The sequence below is a fragment of the Pezoporus wallicus genome, unplaced genomic scaffold (genome assembly GCF_028554395.1).
Source record: "Pezoporus wallicus isolate ANWC-B61680 ecotype Strahan unplaced genomic scaffold, APGP_CSIRO_Pwel_v1 contig_14479, whole genome shotgun sequence".
NCBI classification, from domain to species: Eukaryota; Metazoa; Chordata; class Aves; order Psittaciformes; family Psittacidae; genus Pezoporus; species Pezoporus wallicus.
Genome location: NW_026641704.1, coordinates 1 through 20188, shown reverse-complemented (window position 1 = coordinate 20188; position 20188 = coordinate 1). Strand labels below are relative to the sequence as shown.

General features: G+C 45.1%; 1 protein-coding gene across 1 annotated transcript in view; it reads right to left on the bottom strand.

Moving 5' to 3' along the window:
* Nucleotides 1-20185, bottom strand: part of RAB10 (RAB10, member RAS oncogene family) — a gene marked incomplete at its 5' end in the record, with an annotated part of 46654 nt that extends 26469 nt beyond the window's left edge. Inside the window, one exon of the mRNA XM_057425023.1 lies at nt 20075-20185. Within this exon, the coding sequence (XP_057281006.1) occupies nt 20075-20185 (111 nt within the window). The remainder of the gene's footprint in view (nt 1-20074) is intronic.
* Between the last annotated feature and the right edge of the window lie 3 nt (nt 20186-20188).

The window sequence follows — 20188 nt, the reverse complement described above, 5'->3', positions numbered from 1 at the left end:
CACCACAACACTACCGTACCACAGGATGCAGATCAGGTCAGACAGCCCATGGAGGCTGCAGAGGTCTCAGGACAGGTAATCCCATGGTAGCTCATTTCAGAGCTGGGTACCTCAGGTTTTATGCCAGGGCTTGCCCATACTGTGCTCTCCTGCAAGTGCAGAGCCAGGGAAGAGGGTGGGGAAAAGAAGGAGTTGCTTTGCCAGAAACAAAGCTCTACACAGACAGCCAAGTTCTGGTTAATACAGTTACAACTGCAACCCCAGCAGCAGTTCCTCCCTTTACAAAAGCTGGGGCAAGATACATCTCTCAAGTCAATTTTATCATCTTCACTTGAATAAAAACAGCTACAAGAATAGCTCAAGACTGACACACAGAGCAAGTTACACTCTCCAGCAAGACTTTTCCTTCTGATAAGTTTTCCTTGACCTCATGCTAAGACCTGCAAGTACACCAACTACTGAAGATGCCTCTAAAAGCTGAGGGACCAATCTGATAGCCTGCTATGATGGAATGACCACCTAGATAGATGAGGTGAGAGCAACGCATGCTGTCTACCTGGACTTCAAGCAGGGCTTTTGACACTGTCTCCTGTAACCTCCTCCTAACAGGTAAGCTCAGGACACGTGGTTTAGATGAGGGGACAGTGAGGTGGATTGGGAACTGGCTGTGTGGCAGAGCTCAGAGGGTTGTGATCAGTAGTCTGGTGTCTGGCTGGAGGCCTGTAGCTAGTTGCCTTCCCAGGAGTCAGGACTGGGTCCAGTCTTGATCAACTTACTCATCAATGACCTGGATGAAGGGACAGAGTGCACCCTCAGCAAGTCTGCTGATGATGTAGCACTGGGAAGAGTGACAGATCTACCAAAAAGCTGTGCTGCCATTCAGCAAGACCAGGACAGGCTGGAGGGCTGGGCAGAGAGTGGCCTCATGAAGTTCAACAAACTTAATGAATAACCCCACACCAGTACAAGGCAGGGGTTTTCATGCCTGAAAACAGCTCTGCAGACAGGGTCTGTGGCACCTTGGTTGACACCAAGCTACCCATGAGACAGCAGCAGAAGGTCAATGGTGTCCTGTGGTGCATTAAGAGTGTAGCCACCAAGACGAGGAAGGTGATCTCTACTCTGCCCTGATGTGTCCAGTTCTGGGCTTCCCAGATCAAGAAACACACGGAGCTCCCAGACAGAATGGCCCAGTGGAGGGCTACGAAGATGATAAAGGGACCAGAGCATATCTCCCATGGAGACAGGCTTAGACAGCTGGGCCTGTCCAGCCTGGAGAAGAGACAACTGAGAGGGGATCTCATCAATGCATATCTTAAGGGTGGGTGGCAAGAGGATTGATTAGACTCTTTTCAGTGGTGCCCAGCAACAGGATAAGGGGCAATGGGCACAGACTGAAACACAGGAAGTTCCACAAGAATATGAAGAACTCCTTCACTTTGAGGAGAAGGAGCACTGGAACATCACTGGAAGAGGCTGTCAAGTTTCCTTGTCTGAAGACACTCAAAACCTGCCTGGATGCACTGCTGTGCAACCTGCTCTAGGTGAGCCTGCTTTAGTAAAGGCATGGGACTGGATGATCTCCAGAAGTCAATTCCAACTCCAACCATTCTGTGATTCCATGACATCATCCATTACAAGCAAGCACTGCTGTAAGACAAAGCAAAAATGAAACACTTATATGAAAGAAAACTAAGAATAAATTTAATAGATCAATTTAACTTTTTTCAAAAAATAATAAGATATCTCTGAACCTGCTTGTAATGGTTGGCAGAAGGGAACAGATGGGAGGGAAAAAACAAATGGAGAAGAAAAATGTAGCAGGTAGAAACCATCGGGCAGTGACTGAGTTACTGTTCTGCCTTCAAGGTAATGTTAAGTTTCTCTGCAAAACCAAAATGATACATCCTAACACAGCTAGAAGCTTGTAAGCTGCTTTCCAAAGAATTCTAGCTAAGCTGTGTAATCAAACCACAGCCAGATGTGGATGGAGAACAGAGGAGGCATATGGGTATCTTTTCACCACTTGAACACATGGAGCCAGGCAACCTACCTAGTTGTTGCTCTTAGCCCAAGGTAATGCCATGCAGACTGCTGCAAAATTAACTGTTATAAAATAATGCTATAAAATAATGTACCCACTGGCCATAGATGACAGACAACACTTAGTGGTTATGTTAGACCATGCTGCAGACTCCCATGCAGTTTAACTAAAGGCTACCACCACACTGGTCAGACGTAAAGTAAATGCTCACCAAAAAAAAAAAACAAACAAACCCATCCAAAAAAGACTACAGTCATCCATGACAGAAACTTACACAACAGTTTCCTTACATCTTCCCAAGCAGCAGTGATTCAGGACTCCTATTAAACTCCAGGCCAGGGAGCACCCACATAACTTGTTCAGACACAGCAGCCCAGCACAAGGACCGGGAGCAGAGCCTCAGCCATTGGGGCTAAAGGGTCTCAAAAATGAATCAAGGCAGTGCAGGGCTCCCAGAGCCAACACCTGAAGAAGGCTATGGAGAGAACCAGCAGCAGACCCCCAGAACCAACAGAGAGCATATCAGGAACCACAGAGCCGGTGACACCGAAGTGGCCTCTTGGCTGTCCCTGCTGTCTTCTTCTAAACCTTTAATTCCATCATTTTTGACATTCAGTGACCAGAAGTGTAACAAAGAACTCTAGATACCAGCAGACTATAAATTTATGCAGCAGTAAACCAGAAATCCAATGAATTCATGTGTTTCAGCATTTCATCTTCTCTGCGGTTTTTTTCTCAGTGCAGAGTGTGCAAATTAGAGCAGCAGCAAGAACTCACTCATCCTGTTCTGCAAGGTTTCAAGTCATGACAATTCAGCATTTACAGAGCATCACAAGTTGCATCTAAATAAAGTAACACATACCTCACATGAAACCTCAGGAAAGGGTTAACTCTAATTTAAGGAAGTTCTACAACAACTTGGAAAGGGAAAAAGAGTGCCATGTTTGAGAGCACAGTTATGACCAAGCTGGGCATGGAAGGACAGTGGTAACAGAAAGAAGTGATTTAATTACTTTAATTCCACCAGCCACAACGATGACGTGATTATTGTTACATTTTTTTTTCCACTCCCCTTCCCCATACATCCAGTCACTGATGTCAATTGCTCCACCCTCAGATGGAGTCTATCACCCAACAGCCTCTCCCGTCTTTCCCAGAGGACCTTCCCCAAGTGCTCTAATAGTCATCCATGTACCAACCCCTTTTAGTATCCTCATGAACAGCCACTTGAGTAAACTTGGTTCATTGCTTTACCTCAAGGTCACCAGCCTCAATCCACACCACCTCGACAGCAACAGCTACACAGAACTGTTTTTCTTAGTAACAAGCCCAGAACCCACCAGGGGAATAGCTGTATCTTTGACTGCTTGGGATCCATGGTACCTAAAATATCTTGAAAATTGGTGGGTTTGTAGATCAGGTATCAAGAACAGGAATTACAGCGAGAAAGTTCTGCTTCTAAAGTTGATATTTGCTAGTGTGGCGTGCATCGCATAAACTGCTCATTTAATTCTAGCATCTGTATTTAGGAATGCAGTAGATTTTCAAAATCCAAACAATCCTTCCTGAATTTTCAGTTTTTCAGTGTGATATTACAGTATCTTACAAAACTGTATTTGCAGGCTATGTTTCACTAATACCACATCAATACAGATAAATTCTGGAGCTGGTAACATAAGGGAGAATGCAGGACATCAGCATCAGCACTGTTGCCAGATTGCCTCCTACCAATTAATCTATTCCTAACAAAGCAGATGACAATCCCGTGAGACAGCAGCTCCTTAGCATGACCTACATTCTTCCATTCCAGATGCCTGCGTTTGTTGTGTTTCCAAATGCTGCCACACATCATGAACAAATACAACTCAGCATTGCAGGGATGTTTGCTCTATGCAAATCAACACTAACTGATACAGGACTGAGCTCAATATTCATTTTGGTGACAAATCCAGTCCTCTAGCTCATAACCCCCAAAAATACCTGGCTTAATCCCCCCAAACAATGGAACGTCATTGTTATCCAGCCTGACCTCGTATCAGGGAAAGGTCACATGCTGTGAATTCATCCATGTCTCCACACTGGTAGCAATGGGGGATCTTCATGCTGCACTGCTGTCTCCCCATCAGCAGCTGCCTCACCAGAGCTTCCCAGACAGCCTGCTTCACATCCCACCCACAGCCACGAGAGATGAACAGCCATGCTCCGAATTACAAGACTCAGAATTACAAGAGTGAAGGACACTTTCCAAACACAAAGTTCTTTCTGAAGTGTTCCTATTTCCCTTCAAAGTGGCAGACAACCAATACGAGAAGGACGTGGAGCTGCTGGAGCAAGTCCAGAGGAGGCCACAAAGATGCTCAGAGGGCTGGAGCACTTTTGTTATGGAGACAGCCTGAAAGAGCTGGGCTTGTTCAGCCTGGAGAAGGAGACCTTAGAGCATCTTCCAGTGCCTAATAGAGCCAACAAGAAATCTGAACAGGGGCTTTTGACAAGGGCCTGTAGGGACAGGACAAGAGGGAATGGCTTTGACCTGACAGAGGGGAGATTGAGATGAGATCTGAGGCAGAAGTTCTCCCCTGTGAGGGTGGTGAGGCCCTGGCGCAAGTTGCCCAGAGAAGCTGTGGCTGCCCCATCCCTGGCAGTGTTCAAGGCCAGGCTGGATGGGGCTTGGAGCAATCTGGTCTAGTGGAAGATGTCCCTGCCCATGGCAAAGAGTTGGAACTGGATAAGCTTTAAGGTCCCTTCCATCCTAAACCATTCTGTGATCTGAGGACTCTATCACAAGTCATAAGCATGCAAGCTGCTCTCATGCAACAATTCAACTCAAGGATGCATATTAAATCTAGGTCAAGACTGCAGCCTCTAAGCACACCAAAAATGTTCTCACTACTCTCACCTGAAACCTCCTCAACAGTCATTCTTCAGAGATTTATATTCAAATTGTAAGTTAACACCTACATGTTAATTATGGAGTAAATCACTACAAAATCCAATATTGCTAAAGAAATTCTAAGTGCACTTGGGGGCAGTATTAAAAAAAAAAATATTGAAAAACCAAATCATCAAGGAGACAGAGGCTATGGCTTGTCTCTTCTCCATGAAGCAGGTCACTGCACCTACATAGCAACTGTGACCTTCCATCCCACCACTGCTCATCACCTGTATTTAAAAAATTAATCATCTTCAGAAGCAAACTTTGAGCTCTTTTTCATTCTACTTTACTCCCTTCCAATAGAAAGAAGTCCACTCCCTGCTATTATGCACTGGATACTTGCAGACATAAATCTTTATACTAGCTGGAACACAAGCAGCAAGACTTTTCTTCCTAGGTATCAGAAGCCACAAGCCTGTAAGGAAGCAAAGAGTATCAATACATCAAGAATTTCACAAAGCTGTTTCTTCTCAAGTGGCACTGTTCAGATATTTAATAGATGGATTACAACGTGAAGTGCTGTTCAACCCCACACCTGGAATTAAAACAGCAAATCCAAACAATCAGAAAGTGAGAAAGGCACCAGTGCCATTCTGCACACAGATGTAGCTGAGGTCCTATCAAATATACCTGCTTGAAAGACTTTTAAAATGGCATTGCCTCATTCTACAGTGACACGGCACTGACCTACCAAGAATTCTATGTGCCTCTCCAGTCCCAGCTCCCTTACCCCACCTGCTGCATATATTTAAACACTGACCTGGAAACAAAAAGCTAGTAAGAAAATTTGCAAGTATTAGTACAAAATACAACTTTTATGTGAAGATAATGACCCCTCCAATGGAGGAACTAAGATAAATGAGCTTAAACCCACTAACTAGAAATGAGAAAATGAAAATGAGCATGCAGTGTGCGCTCGCAGCCCAGAAAGCCAATCGTATCCTGGGCTGCATCAAAAGGAGCGTGACCAGCAGGTTGAAGGAGGTGATCCTGCCCCTCTACTCTGCTCTTGTGAGACCTCACCTGGAGTATTGTGTGCAGTTCTGGTGTCCTCAACATAAAAAGGACATGGAACTGTTGGAACAAGTCCAGAGGAGGCCACGAGGATGATCAGGGGACTGGAGCACCTCCCGTATGAAGATAGGCTGAGGAAGTTGGGGCTGTTCAGCCTGGAGAAGAGAAGGCTGCGTGGAGACCTCAGAGCAGCCTTCCAAGTAGCTGATGGGGGTGTATAGGGATGCTGGGGAAGGACTCTTCATTAGGGACTGCAGTGATAGGACAAGGGGTAACGGGTTAAAACTTAAACAGGAGAAGTTTAGACTGGATATAAGGAGGAAATTCTTCCCTGTAAGGGTGGTGAGGCACTGGAATAGGTTGCCCAGGGAGGCTGTGAATGCTCCATCCCTGGCAGTGTTCAAGGCCAGGCTGGACGAAGCCTTGGGTGATATGGTTTAGTGTGAGGTGTCCCTGCCCATGGCAGGGGGGTTGGAACAAGATGATCTTAAGGTCCTTTCCAACCCTAACTATTCTATGATTCTATAATTAGAGGTGCCTGACTGCAGAGAAGAGCTTCTTAACAACTCAAGGTAACTCCAAAAGTGCTCAGAACAACCTGGTTTCTAGTAACCTTTCCTTGAGAGGCATTGTATCATCCTCCATGTTCAAAAGCAGTGACAATGGCACACACGTTCATGCCCCAGCAATTCAAGCCAGTTTTGGGTGATTAGCTAATACACCACTGGTGATTTAAAATGATAGAGACAGCTGAAGCAGTACAAAAGAACAACATGGGTTTCTACCTCTGGCAAAGCACCAGGGCAGGGGACTCTGGGCATAAACTCTGCAGGGTGCAAAATGCTGAACAACACACAGTGTCCTCATCCAACAGCAACTCAGCCAATGGCAAGGGAAGTTTCTGGGACCAGAACTTCAGCCACTGGGCCAAGTGCTTGTGGCATGGCTTTGATTTTAGAGCTGGCACTCCCCATATCAGGGCCTGGACAAAGTTCAGAAGATAACCAGGGCAAGGACTATTTCCCAATGAAATGAAGGCAGGATGAGCTTCTGGACAGCAAGTTGACAGCCATTTCTAACAGTAAGCATCTGGCATGTTTAAGTTAAGCACCAACTCAGTAGACATGCTCAAAACACAACTGCCATGCATTCAGGGTGCAGTGAGTCTACCTGATATCCACGCCAGCCAGACTAAAACTGAGATCCCAGACAACGACAAAGATTCAGAGTCTCACTTCAGTGCAAGTAACCTGTCATGTACAATAGGGACAGAAGCCGCTTCTCAGGCCAGAACCAATCACAAAGCCTTCTCATCCTCTCCTCCTAAGCTGCCTTCTTCTCATTCATATGCATTAATCTGACTTTTGTCTAGCCTGTAACTCTCACGATTGAGCAGTCCTCAAAGTAGCACACTGTGCCGAAATACCTGAGGTGATCACAGAGAGCAAGGAGCTAAACCAGTGAGGGTCCACACGGGATCTCTCTTCATTTAACTACATTTCATCCAGGGAAGGAGCTTCAGACATCATGTGAAAGTACAGGTGAAATTTAAATTTAAGAAAATCCCTGCTTGGAAAGAAAACTAAAGCTTCCTGTTGACACCACCTACACTGCAACTTTTATCTGCAAGACCACGCACAGCTTCAACACAAGCAGCTACTTCTTCCAGAAAAAAGAAACTTTATCACTTTGTAATTCCAGCAGCTAAACCTTACACAAGGCTCCCACAAACAAAACAAAATGAACAAAGGAACTATTTTAGTGATGTTTTATGCATACCAGGAGACAAAAGAGACAATAAGGGTTTTATTCATAAGGTAGTAAGGGGAAAAGAAAGGAAATGAAGCTCTGGAAAGAAACAGTACTTACTTCAGAGTTGTTCCCATGAAGCCATAACCTCTGCTTAGTGTCAGTTAAATCCAGGTTCTAGGGCTGATTTAATTCTCTGCCATTACATCTTCCATTTTCTAATATATTCAATAAAACCCTGGTGCACATAGCAGCATTCTGCCAGCCACCTCTACCAGGACTGATTTTCAGAGAGGGTACCATGTGCTTGGGAATTCCTTGTCAACGAAGCCCATCAGGTCCCATACCTCAAATCACGGCAGGGTAAGGTCTGGACTCCAGAAAGCCAACAGCCCACACACAAATTCACAACTAAGCAGAATTCTACCCTAAACCACCAAGGATGTGCACTAAGTATGTTTAAGTTCAATTACAGATGATGAGATCAGTTTTTATGCACATCTTGGCCTACTTACTCTGTATTTGTCAGCTAGAAAATAAATATAGTCCATGAACCTGCTTTCACATAAGCCACTTGTTTTATGAAACAGGAAATTTGTCACTACTTGCTGTAATTTTGTTCTCAAATTACACAAAAGTAAATTCAAGTTTAACATTTACACTGGCTAATCCCTACTCAGCAGATTGACAAGACAGATAATACATAAGCAAAGGGAAGTAGATTCATTCAGGAAAAGCATCAGCTTTCCTAAAAAGTCAGATCCTACATCTTTAAGGTCATTAAAAAGATGCCGTTCATTATAAACAGTCAGAAGCTCAGGATAAGCCCAGCAGCCCTCTGCCTTCTCAGCTTCCGACTTACTGCAGTGCAGAAGCTCGCATCAGATTCCTCTTGTTTCAAGAACTGGAATGCAGGAACTTCCAGTGGAAGAGAGTCCATCCTTACATTTCCAGGTCACACTAGCAGAGGAAAGACACTAAATACACTGAGACACCGCCACAGGTGAACAAGCCACACTAGAATTTCTAACTTCTACAAGCAAAGCTCAGGAGCTGGAGATTCTCCAGTTGCTTCCAAACAGATTCTGACACTCATTTACATAATGCAGTTACTAGGAATATTTGGGAAGTAAAATCTTGTAATGCTTTATACACTTCACAGTATGAAGAAGTTTTTCAAAGTCAATGCAGCTTTACTGGGGCCAGGTGGTGGATTTTCAAATGTTTTCTCTGGTGATACAGCCTGCCAGCTGCCTTTTCCAAATCACTGAAAAGAAAGAATATGCTTCTACTTACTGCTGGAAAACCAGGTTTTATAGACTCATCAAATGGTTTGGGTTGGAAAAGACCTTAAAGATCATCTTGTCTGACACACCTGCCACGGGCAGGGACACCTTCCACTAGAGCAGTTTGCTCAAAAACCTGTCCAACCTGGCCTCTAACACTGTCAGGGATGGGGCAGCCACTTTTCCTTCATTACAAACAGAAAATACTACCATTATTTACGAAAGTATCCTAAGTCAAGCTATCCAGACTGTACCACAGCAGCAAGCAGTGCTGCTGCTGGCATTAGATGCACACTGACATTACTAAAGCACTCAGGCCTGCAGTCTGAGATGCTGTCTTAGCACCATTCCCATTTAAAAGAGGGCTGGAGATCAGCCGTGACCCAGCCCTTTCTGTGTAAAACTTTCACTGCAGAACTGCTGGGTAAGGACACATCTATTATTTCTTACATAGTCTCCAAAGAACAGCGTTGTGTCCAGAGTTAAATGTAGTATGCTCCAACTCTGAAGCTCCACTGCCTGTGCTACATTAGTACAATTCAGCGCATACTTAACTGAAGCAGTCACCACATGATTTACAGTATCTTCAGTTACTGAATATCCACTTATACTTCAATACCTCAGTCTCAGAAAAAGCTTTATTCACCATCAAGAAATACAGAGATTTCATGGAACCAAAGCACAGCAGCAGGTACTTCCCTTTGGTTTACACACATTCTAGGAATCCATTAGACAATTTCCACACCTCGAGCTATGTGGCACAGCGTGACCATGAACGGTCCTTCATCTCCCTACTCTTGGAGGAGATCAAGTATTGTAATACCAGATGTTTCTACCCAGCCTCTACATTCTCCAGCAGGTGAGAAGATAAATGGTAGTGCTGTCAGGCTAATTAGAAGGAAAAAAGAAAAAAAAGCTTGACCTTAAAAAAAAAAAAAAAAAAGAAAGAAAAAAGAAGGCCTATTGCCACATATTGCCCAAAGGTGATACTTTATCAGTAAGCTTTATCACCTTTTTCAGCTATTACTGATACTGCGACACTCAAATTGAACTCACAGAAAGAGCCTGAGAAACAGGAATTACGCACATCTGAAAGGCTGGAAAAAGCTGGAGGAATGTCACACAACAGACCTAGACACAAAAGTTATTGTTACCCCAAACCATGGGCTTCTCCCAGGGCAGCACTGAAGGCTGTAAGACTTGTTTGGGTTCTTCAGCTCGCTGTATACTGAAACAAGGTTAGCTATACCTCACCTGCAAGAAGAACAAAGCCTCAAGCTAGCACCTTGCCAACTTTCACCTCCAGTGAAAGAAAAGGCCTTGTGCCTCAAGATGCTGAGAATGGATGCTCACCTGCAAGGCACACAACAGACTCCCATTTCAGTTCTCATGGAATAAACCCATTTCCCAAGGCAAAAGTGGTCAGTCAGCAATGCCACCTTAGCAAAAGACCTGCTCTAGCTCCCACTATCCCACATCTATTCTGCAACAAAGCATCTCACCCCAATATTGAAATGGGCTATGTTAGAGAAGTAACATCAGGACCATGAAAACCTCATGAGGTTCAACAAGGACAAGTGCAAGGTCCTGCACCTGGATCTGGGTAATCCCAAGCACCCATACAGGCTGGGCAGAGACTGGATTGAGAGCAGCCCTGAGGAGAGGGACTTTGGGATGTTGGCTGACAAAGAAGCTCAACATGACCCAGCAGTATGCGCTTGAGCCCAGAAACCAACTGTGTCCTGGGCTGCATCACCAGCAGTGTGACCAGCAGGTTGAGGGAGGGGATTCAGAGAATCATAGAATAGTTTGGGTTGGAAGAGACCTTAAGATCATCCAGTTCCAACCCCGACCCCCGGCCATGGGCAGGGATGCCTCACACTAGACCATGTCACCCAAGTCTCTGTCCAACCTGGCCTTCAACACTGCCAAGGATGGATCATTCACCATTTCTTTAGGCAACCTGTTCCAGTGGCTCACTAGTCCCACAGTAAAGAACTTTTTCCTTATATCTAATCTGAACTTGCCCTGTTCAAATTTAAACCTACTACCCCTTATCCTATCACTACAGTCCCTGATGAAGAGCCCCTCTCCAACACTCTCACTGCTCTGCTCTCATGAGACACACACCCCCCACCCCGCAGTCCTGCATCCAGCTCTGGGTTTTTGGTCAGTCTGACAGCAGCTCTGACCCACACTGGTAATTGGGACCTCCAACCCAGGACCAACAGCAAGACTAAGGCTGTGGAGCATGGAGCTTGTGCTTCTAGCATCCCACAGCGAGGCCATGTTAACTTGGGCTGCCTTGGCTGTCTTCCAGAAATATTCTCATTACCCTAAGGACAGCAGTTTCATATCTCGCTGCATTTCTGTGCCAATCATGCAACCTCCTCCCTTGCAATTCTTTCCCCAGTACCCAGGTAGGATTTTCTCTGTTGTGACTTTCATCCATTGCTCCCTGACCCCAGCAGCAGTCTCCAGCAGCACTGCAGTGAACACCCAGGCCGCCACATCCCCCTGGCTCTCCAGCTGGGTCAAGGCCTCAAGTGAGATGGAACACAAGCCCTATGGCACATGGCTGCTACGCCGGCACAGTCTAACACTGCAGCAGTAGAGTCTGAGTCCACTTCCACGCAAACCTCCAGCATCTCTGCTCAATGAAGTAGAAATAAGAAGCCTCAGACCATCCAGAGAACTCTGATTTCTGGTCCATGCTGTTCCAGGCACACCAACACTGGATATAAATCCCAAGGAACTAGCCAGTAATTACCTCTGTTTTCATCAGAAACTTGAGTAGATAAAAATCAAACAACCACACACATTAAAAACCTGTTGCTTACTGTCAAGATCAAAAAGTTATGTTGAGATGAAAGCACTTCACAGTACATTTAGTGAAACTGAAGCATTAGTGGGATTTATTTAAACAATTAATCTACAATCTAAGCTTCCTTCAAGTGACAGAGGCGTGTGTATGCACTGCCTTCTTTGGATGGATGGAGTTTCTTATTTTCTTTCCCATTACAAGAGCCCAGAGAGCCTGTGCAGACAGGTCAGCTTTTAACAAGATAGTTATGCTAGAGGAATCCTATTTCAGAAAACAGTAGCAAAAGGTTAAGATGTAGACTGAAGCAAGCCTTGGAAAGTGGGAAATTGAGGAACTGGGGACATCTAGATACTCCTACCAACATCTTCAAGTTTATTAAATTATCAAAGCTCAGACATTTACTGTAGATCTGCAGTAGCAGAACAATGTAGGAAGCGCAGCCATGTTAGTTACCCACAGGGAACTCAGCTGCTGGAGAAATTTGGTGGCGAGGAAGAATGGGTAACATGCCTGTGATTATAAGGGCAGGAGATGACACTTGGCACATGAACAGGTCCAATATCAGCAGGTTAATTTGGATGTCCAGATACCTAAAGTTACTTGAGAAGACTAAGATGATGGTGAAAGTCAAGACATAACCACCTCAGGGGGCAGAGTAACTTCTTTCGTGGGACCATTCAGTGAATGGTGCCGTGAAACACACATGAGTTCAATCCCATGAGCCACAGCTGAGACAACTTGAACAGACCAGTTATAATGAACCTTCCAACAGCCTCGTAAATCAAAAGACAGATAAGCAAGTGGTACTGCACCCTGACCTATAATGGGTGAGCCCCTGGAGTTACCACAGTACTACCTCTGTAACATCATCTTTCAAGGTTCTGAAGCTTAGACCTTGGGCCAACATGGAGCCCACTGAGGACAAAGTGGATTGCAGCCCTGTCAGACTGCAGTGCTAAAGGAACTCCCAGTACACAAAGCAGCACCCACATCAGACCCATGTTACCAGGAAGAGACTACTTCCAGCACTCCCCCAGTCCAACACTGCTTCAGCGTATCTAGTATCTGTAGAGCTGCATTTGTCCAAATATGACAGGACCAGTTTGAAAAGCATCCTCAAGAAAGAAGCTGTACAAGTATGGATGTCTGTGTAGGAATTACATGCTCAACAACAATCAAGCCAGCAGTCCTCTCTCTGAGAGCATTAAGTCAGAGTTTAGAAATGCAAGACACAAATGGGTATTTCTGCAAGTTATACAGATAAGACACAATCCCAATGGAAAAGAAAGCCCCGAGTAGTTTTAGCTACAGCACAGAACAAAAACATGCAGAGACTTTAGTTAAACCCACACAAAACTTCTAGTTAAACCCACGCCAGAAAGAAAAACCCACACAGTTAAGTTGTATCGAAACACTAAACATTCAAGACAACTTGCAGCAGCAGCTCTGGTCTCTTTCCCCAGGGCCAGACAGTGATTTCCCACAGCACAGGGAATTTGATAAGCTGGTTTTCCACAAAGGATTTCAGAAATACCTTACCCCCTCGCTAGGGTTACACAAAATCAACACAGACTGAAACCCTTCTCCATGTGTCATCAGAAGGTCACAAAGCAAAACAGGCACCAGTTGCTACAGCCAGGAGAATCCGTGTAACCTGCTTTCATCCAGCATCTTTCCTGGGCATTTCTCAACTCCAGGCAGGATGAAGTGCCCTGGCAGGAGCAGCCCACTCCCAGCCACCATCCTTCCCAAGATTCTCCAGCTCTCCCTCCACTGCACCACTAACAAGCAAGAACATGCTGCCTTTCCACAGCTCCAGAAAGGAGGAGCGCAGGAGCAAGTGGTTGCCACCGAAGGGTGGAAGCAGCCCACACCCTGCTCCTGAGGGCCGCCAGGAGCAGGTACAGCCAGCATGGCCTGCCAAGACAAAACCCCGCACACGCAGCTCAGCTGGACTACAGGCAGCAACATCTGCCTAGCACAACCTAAAACAATCCTTCCTATCCCCTATGAAGTATTTATCAATAGACTCACAACCAATTCTCTAATTAAATATCAAGTTTAAGGGTAGAGAAGATTAAACCTGTTCTTAGGATAAAGAGAGGGGAGTAGCAGATTTTCTTTTGAAAAAGGTAAATCAAGAAGTCAAGAGGAAATCCCTTCTCTGTGCCCCTCAGTTGTACTTATCACTCAACAAGGTACTAAAAAGGAGTTCTTGGTTTCTTAAACTGAAGGCTGTACCCCTGCTTCACAGATCCTGAGCAGGTTTTCTGCCAACATCAACAGGCATTTCACATTTGGTCTTGTGAAATTCAAGAGCAGACCACGGATTATATGGACAGCCTGTCACAAGAAGCCACAGGCCTGCACTCTAAATCCGTAACACACTTTAACCTAGGAAATGTTAGTGACTTCATCCACTCTTTGTCACTTACTGTTGAAGCAACAGCTCAGTCTCCTCCTGGACATGGTGCTGGCTTAAGTGGAGCAGCCAACCTCCGCTCACTCCTTCCCATTTGTCTCCATATCTTTGGATCATACTTAGCACATTTAGGTAACAGCTGCCTATTAGTTTCAGTTGAACATAAATAGTGTGTCAGTGCAAGGACAAACAGAAAAAGGAGCAGCAGGGCTTCCGTGTCCTGTGCTGCCACTGCACGGGTATGTGCCCAAGGAAGGAGTTCAGCAGCCTGGTTCTCACCCTTCGACAACTGTTCTGGCCCTGACACAATGACAGCAGCAGCAGAGAGAGCAGCAAGACTAGGTTAGGGGCCATTTCATAATGGGAGCAGGGAACACTAGGGAAAAGCACTGCTGTCAAGCCCTTTGTTAGTGTGGAACAAACACCTTGAAGTGAATTTTCACAAGTATCCTCTCCATACCACCTATTCCAACGCTTCTATGTCCCCAGCTTCCCTCTGCATTATGCCAGTACAGATTTACATGGTAACCCAAGAAGCCAGATCAGGGAAGTGATCCAGCCCAGCTGAAAAAATACCAATGTTAAAAAAATTAGTTTCCAGCCCACCCAGTTCCTCAGCCTTCACCACGCACTTCTCATCAGTGCTGTAAGGCACGTGCAAGCAGAACTGCTGCTTGTTAGCCATAGCCCTAGATAAAAAAAAAAAAACAAGACAAACCCCAAACCTCCCTCAACCATACCATACCATGCTGTAAATCCAATCCACTCTGCAGCCTTTCTCCTGGGTGCCTCAGAAGCCAGAGCTGAGGGGAGCCACCCTCCTCAGGCCAAAGAACACTTGTTCAACCTCCAGCATCCAAGAGCAGAGGGGATTCCCAAGGTGAAGACCGCATCCAAAGCATTATGTCCATCACCCACCAAGGCATCCCCTTCAATTTTCTACTTGCATTCTGAATCTATTTGTGTTTTCCCCTCCAAAAACCACTCCATGAAGGCAGGTTTTACAGCTCAATTACCAGTATGTGGAAATGACTTCTGCATCTCTTGTTGCCTGGTTATTTCCAGACCCCATAGCATGGAAATGACCAAACAGAGGTTGAGGTCAGGGTTTTGCTGGGGGGGTGTGGTTTATTGGTTTGGGGTTTTTTCCTAACCCGTTTGCTCCACACCAGGAGTCAGACACAGGCTGAACCCACAGTCTGAGCAGAACATAAACCAAACTCAAAGTTGCTCACTGTCCCTACAAGATTTGAGGTAAAAAAAAAGAATACAGGGAAAAAGCAAGCTGGTATGTCCAACTACTGTAGCATTACTTTTTTTTCTGACCCCAGAAACCACTTGTTTTTCAAACTTCATTGCAACCACCACACAGCTAACAGCATTTTCACAATTCAAAATATAATTTGCACCTAGTTTGTTTTCCCACAATCTACCAATTTTTTTCCCCTTTCTTTATCTGGGACTCCTTCCTTTCCAATATATCCCATAGTCCTCACAAGATCATAGAATGGTTTGGGTTGGAAGGGACCTTAGAGATCATCTAGTTCCAAACCCTCCACCATAGGCAAAGACACCTTCCACCAGACCAAGCAGCTCAAAGCCCCGTCCAACCTGGCCTTGAATACTTACGTCCTCAGCTTCCAAGTTAAAACGGAATATTTATTTATATGAGAAGTAACTTGTTTTATTTGCTATTTGTGTTATCTGATGATTGACTTTAAAAAACTTAACTGCTTAAATGTATTAGTATGCAATTACAAAGCAAGTGCTTAGCAACTCATAATCACTTCTAATAAAGGCCAAAGAAATAAAAAAAAGAAAAACAGATTTTAAACTATTAAAAATAGTTTTCTTACACCCTTGCATTTAAACCAACACGGTTTTGCACCCTCCTAACACAGCTTTGGCATCAAGACCTTGCTGTGTTGAGACCTCAAAACCCCACACTGCTTTCTCTCTGTCTGGATTTGTAGAGCTGCCGTCAGCATGAGCAAAGACAAGAAGCACAGAACACAGCCACACCTTGAGTACAGGTTAGATGCATGACAGCTTCACCTGCATCAGCAGCATTCAGAGGAAACCTCACCACGATCACCTACGCTTTGTTCTCTTGAGCACAGGACTAGAGGCAGTCAGATTTCATGGGAAAGCATATTTTGTGACTCATCTTTATTTGCATTTTACTTAGTCAAACAATAGCAATTATATGCTTGAGCCCAGTTTTGACATTCAAGCTTTCAGACAGCGATCCTGGCAAGGGCAGTCCTCTCTACCTGCCTGTGCTTAGGGAAAGGCCAGCACTTTACCTGCCCACTCTATAGAGCTTTCCAAAGCAAAGCATACCACTGAGCTCAGGCAGACCACTCTGCACTTCAAACTGTCATCAACTTGACACACTGAATGCCAATATAAAAATAAATTACTAAAAAAGATTAAGATATCAAGTATACCTTGACTGAAAGTTACTTATACTAGTATTCTTAACATGAAAAATAAAGGAAACCTGCTGGAAGCATGAGAGGCAGCAAATGAAGTACTCAAACTGGCAAAGAGAGGAAGCTAGGCAGCAGCCGATTAAGAGAAGCCTCCCAGGGAACAGCACCAGTGCCGAAACGAACAACCACCGACAGACTTGACCCAAAAATAAAGTATCCACAGAGCAAAACTGGAAAGTCAGCACAACTCCTAAAAAAAAAAATAAAAATAGACACCCTAAAAATTATTTTTGCACCACAGAATTATCAAAAAGTCATTAAAACTAAAAATGTTTTGTGATAACATTATGTCTTCTGAAATATATTCCCTTTCTACCCTGAAAACAGCAACACAGCACTTGAGGACAAGGCCCCTGCTCCCTCCAGGGAGGTTACAATGACTTAGGGATTCTTGCAGAAGAGCCATCAGGATATTTATAGTACCTCTAGGCAGGGTAATGAAACCGTTCACACGCACACCTCAGCACATCCAAAAGCTTAACTGCTGGTTTAGCAGGAAATATTGGACTGAAGTGATTCAAAGTCAAACGTGGAAGAGAACATACCAAATCACACATACAGTGAATTATACCCAAACTGTATTAAGCGTGGATCATGCTTAATCAGTTCTTAAAATGTGTGAAGATGAAAGTAACACGCAGGCTAGTTTCAACGTTCTTTGAGACCCTTTTCCTGTAACAACCAAACAGCCCCTGCTTATGGCCAGGAACACATTTTACATGCTCAGCTATCTCAGGTTCTTGGTGGAGCTCAGTGCAAACACAGAAGCATGAATCAGAGCTAACAAGCTACCAGGTTTGGTTTGTTTTGTTTTTTTTTCCAAATGTAAGGAGAGATTCAGCCAGTCACCTTCAATGTCATCTACTGTGTACACAAGTGCTTTGGAAATAGCATTTCCTTGTTGCTACAGGTCAAAGACTCTGCCTGAGGTTTTTCCTGAAGCTCTCCGCTTCTGGCTGCAAATGTGGCCCAAGTTGTGTAGCTGCTGTGGTGGGATTCATTGCAGCAGGTCCCAGCAGGCAAAGCACCTTTCCACATTTCTGGACTGCCATTGCTGGCATCACTGCTGCAGCAGAGGAGAACCTGAGAAAGTCTAATCACTGTAGTTATCAGTGGCACTTTGAAATAGCATTACTTTCACACAGATTACTCAATTGCTTTATTGTAACGACATGGAGAACAACCAGTGGACAGATATTTTAATGGAGGTCAGGATTCCTCCTTCATGGATGGGCTGTTTTTTAAAACGTGCCAATATAGAGTCTTCCTTTCAACTGACACTTCTTGCACAGGACACATTCCCAAGAGGTTTCCTCTTTAACCAGTTATTTCCAGAAGAACTAAGAAAACAATACATTTAAGATATATTTGGGAATGGAATTCAGCACCACACATAAAAAATCTCTTTGTACCCCAAGATCTACTGAATTCCACTATGCAGACTCAAGTCTGACATGCTTCGACATGCCAACTAGCCACTGAGTGGTGCTCACCACCACCACAACTAGACACTTAGTTCAGAATCTAGGAAATAAGCTTGTCTGCCTGTCAGTCTACAAGCACTACAAACAATTTATGCACTCCAGAAATAAATATCCACTGGTCTAAATTGGTTTGACTATTCCAAAATGCTTCCAAACTCCGCACATGTACTCTTACTATGAAACCTGATGTTACTCTGCTTGAACACTCAACAACTGCAGTTAGACCAACCACTAATACTAATTACTCAATTATTAATTACTAAAAATTACTGGTCACGGAAAGCACAAGTTTTCTGGACAGAGAGCCGCCATACACCCGCTGACTTCTTAACTGAGACATTGACTATTTTTAACTTTGAGAATTGAAGTAAACCTTCCCAGCAAACTCGGAAAGCAACAAACACCATGTGATCCAGGCGGGAATTTGCCAGGCAAAGTTAAACTACGGCCACAGCAGCACAATAAATACAGCCTTCCTTAGCCAAGGTATGCAATGGTAAGAGACAAGATTAAGTGACTCTCATGTGCATCCCCCAGAACAATTAAGCAAATCAATGAGTTGAGACCCTAAGATCTTAGATCTCTTAGGCTACTGTGTTTTGACACTTAGCTGTCCCAAATATACTTTCCCTCACTTCAAAATACCCAAGGCTTGCTTAAGAGTATTTTTTACATCTCATAGACTGAGATGCAACTTTAGGATGACGTTTTGGCACTGATGAGGAAGTACACAGCAGCGCACACACACCTAGCACTAAGATTTACACTCTGTGTTTTCCTACCCTTGGTGAATGGCTGTAGGGCCAATCATTTAAGGGATTTATATCACGCACAAAAAGCCAGATCCAATTCAACCCTCTGCCAAAATTTTCTTTTATCCAGATGTAGGTATCTACACTCATTACACCAACGGGTACTGCAAGAATGAATGGAGGCATGAATTCTCTTAAATTGCCAGAGTCACTCACTGAGAAGGTTAGAAGCTGCTGACCTGAACTCTCCATCTGCAAAAGAAGATGGTGTTGAGAAAGAAAAACGCTGTAATAAACCTAGGGAGAAAGGACATTAGGTACGCAGCCTGTCTCACAGCAGACTAAATGGAAAGAGGAAAGCCTAGGGAAACACACAGCTCTCCTTCATGATGTCAAGAAAACTACCTTAACGAGAAGCTGCGCACCACTGAAAGGTCGCCTTTGACAGCAGCTCGCTCGCAGACAGGGAAGGACAGCTTTGTTGGGTGAGGAAACTGACTCCACCCACGAGCATGATCATTTCTGCTAAGCCACATCAATAGCAGTGAAGACACTGTGCAGGGATGGTCACCCCACCGCCCTCACAGGGGCTGAGGATGAGCCGGTGATTGAAGGAACCAGGTGGGCCCTCGCTGGGAGCTGGCAGAGCATGTGGGGACAGGCTGCCAGCATGCCCCAAGGGAGGTCGCTGGGGCCACCGGGAAAACTGCTGCACCCGACTGTGGAGAGAAACCAAATCCTTTCTCCCTGCAGCAGAGGCGAAGCCGGCGTCGGGTGTGACCAGGGCGAGGATTCTGCGTCGACAGCAAGAGCAAGGAGGAGAAAGGGTGGGGACAGGGGGTCCCCGGGGACACCAGGACACAAGGGGAGGATCCCACAAAATACCACAGAACCCCAGGTTAGAGGGGACCTCAAGGATCCTCCGTCCAACCTTTAAAACACGACCGAGAGCTGAGAGGCAGGGCACAGAGAACAGGGTAAAGCCCCGGGCAGGCGCCCACCACGGTGGAAAGAGGGAGGCCGGCCGCGGGGAACCGGACCCCAAGGGAGGGGGGCAGCGAGCTGCACTGACCGATGGTGGAGATGAAGGTGGTGTTGAAGGCATCGTCGGAGAAGCGGAAGAGCACGCAGGTCTTGCCGACCCCCGAGTCCCCGATGAGGAGCAGCTTGAAGAGCAGGTCGTAGG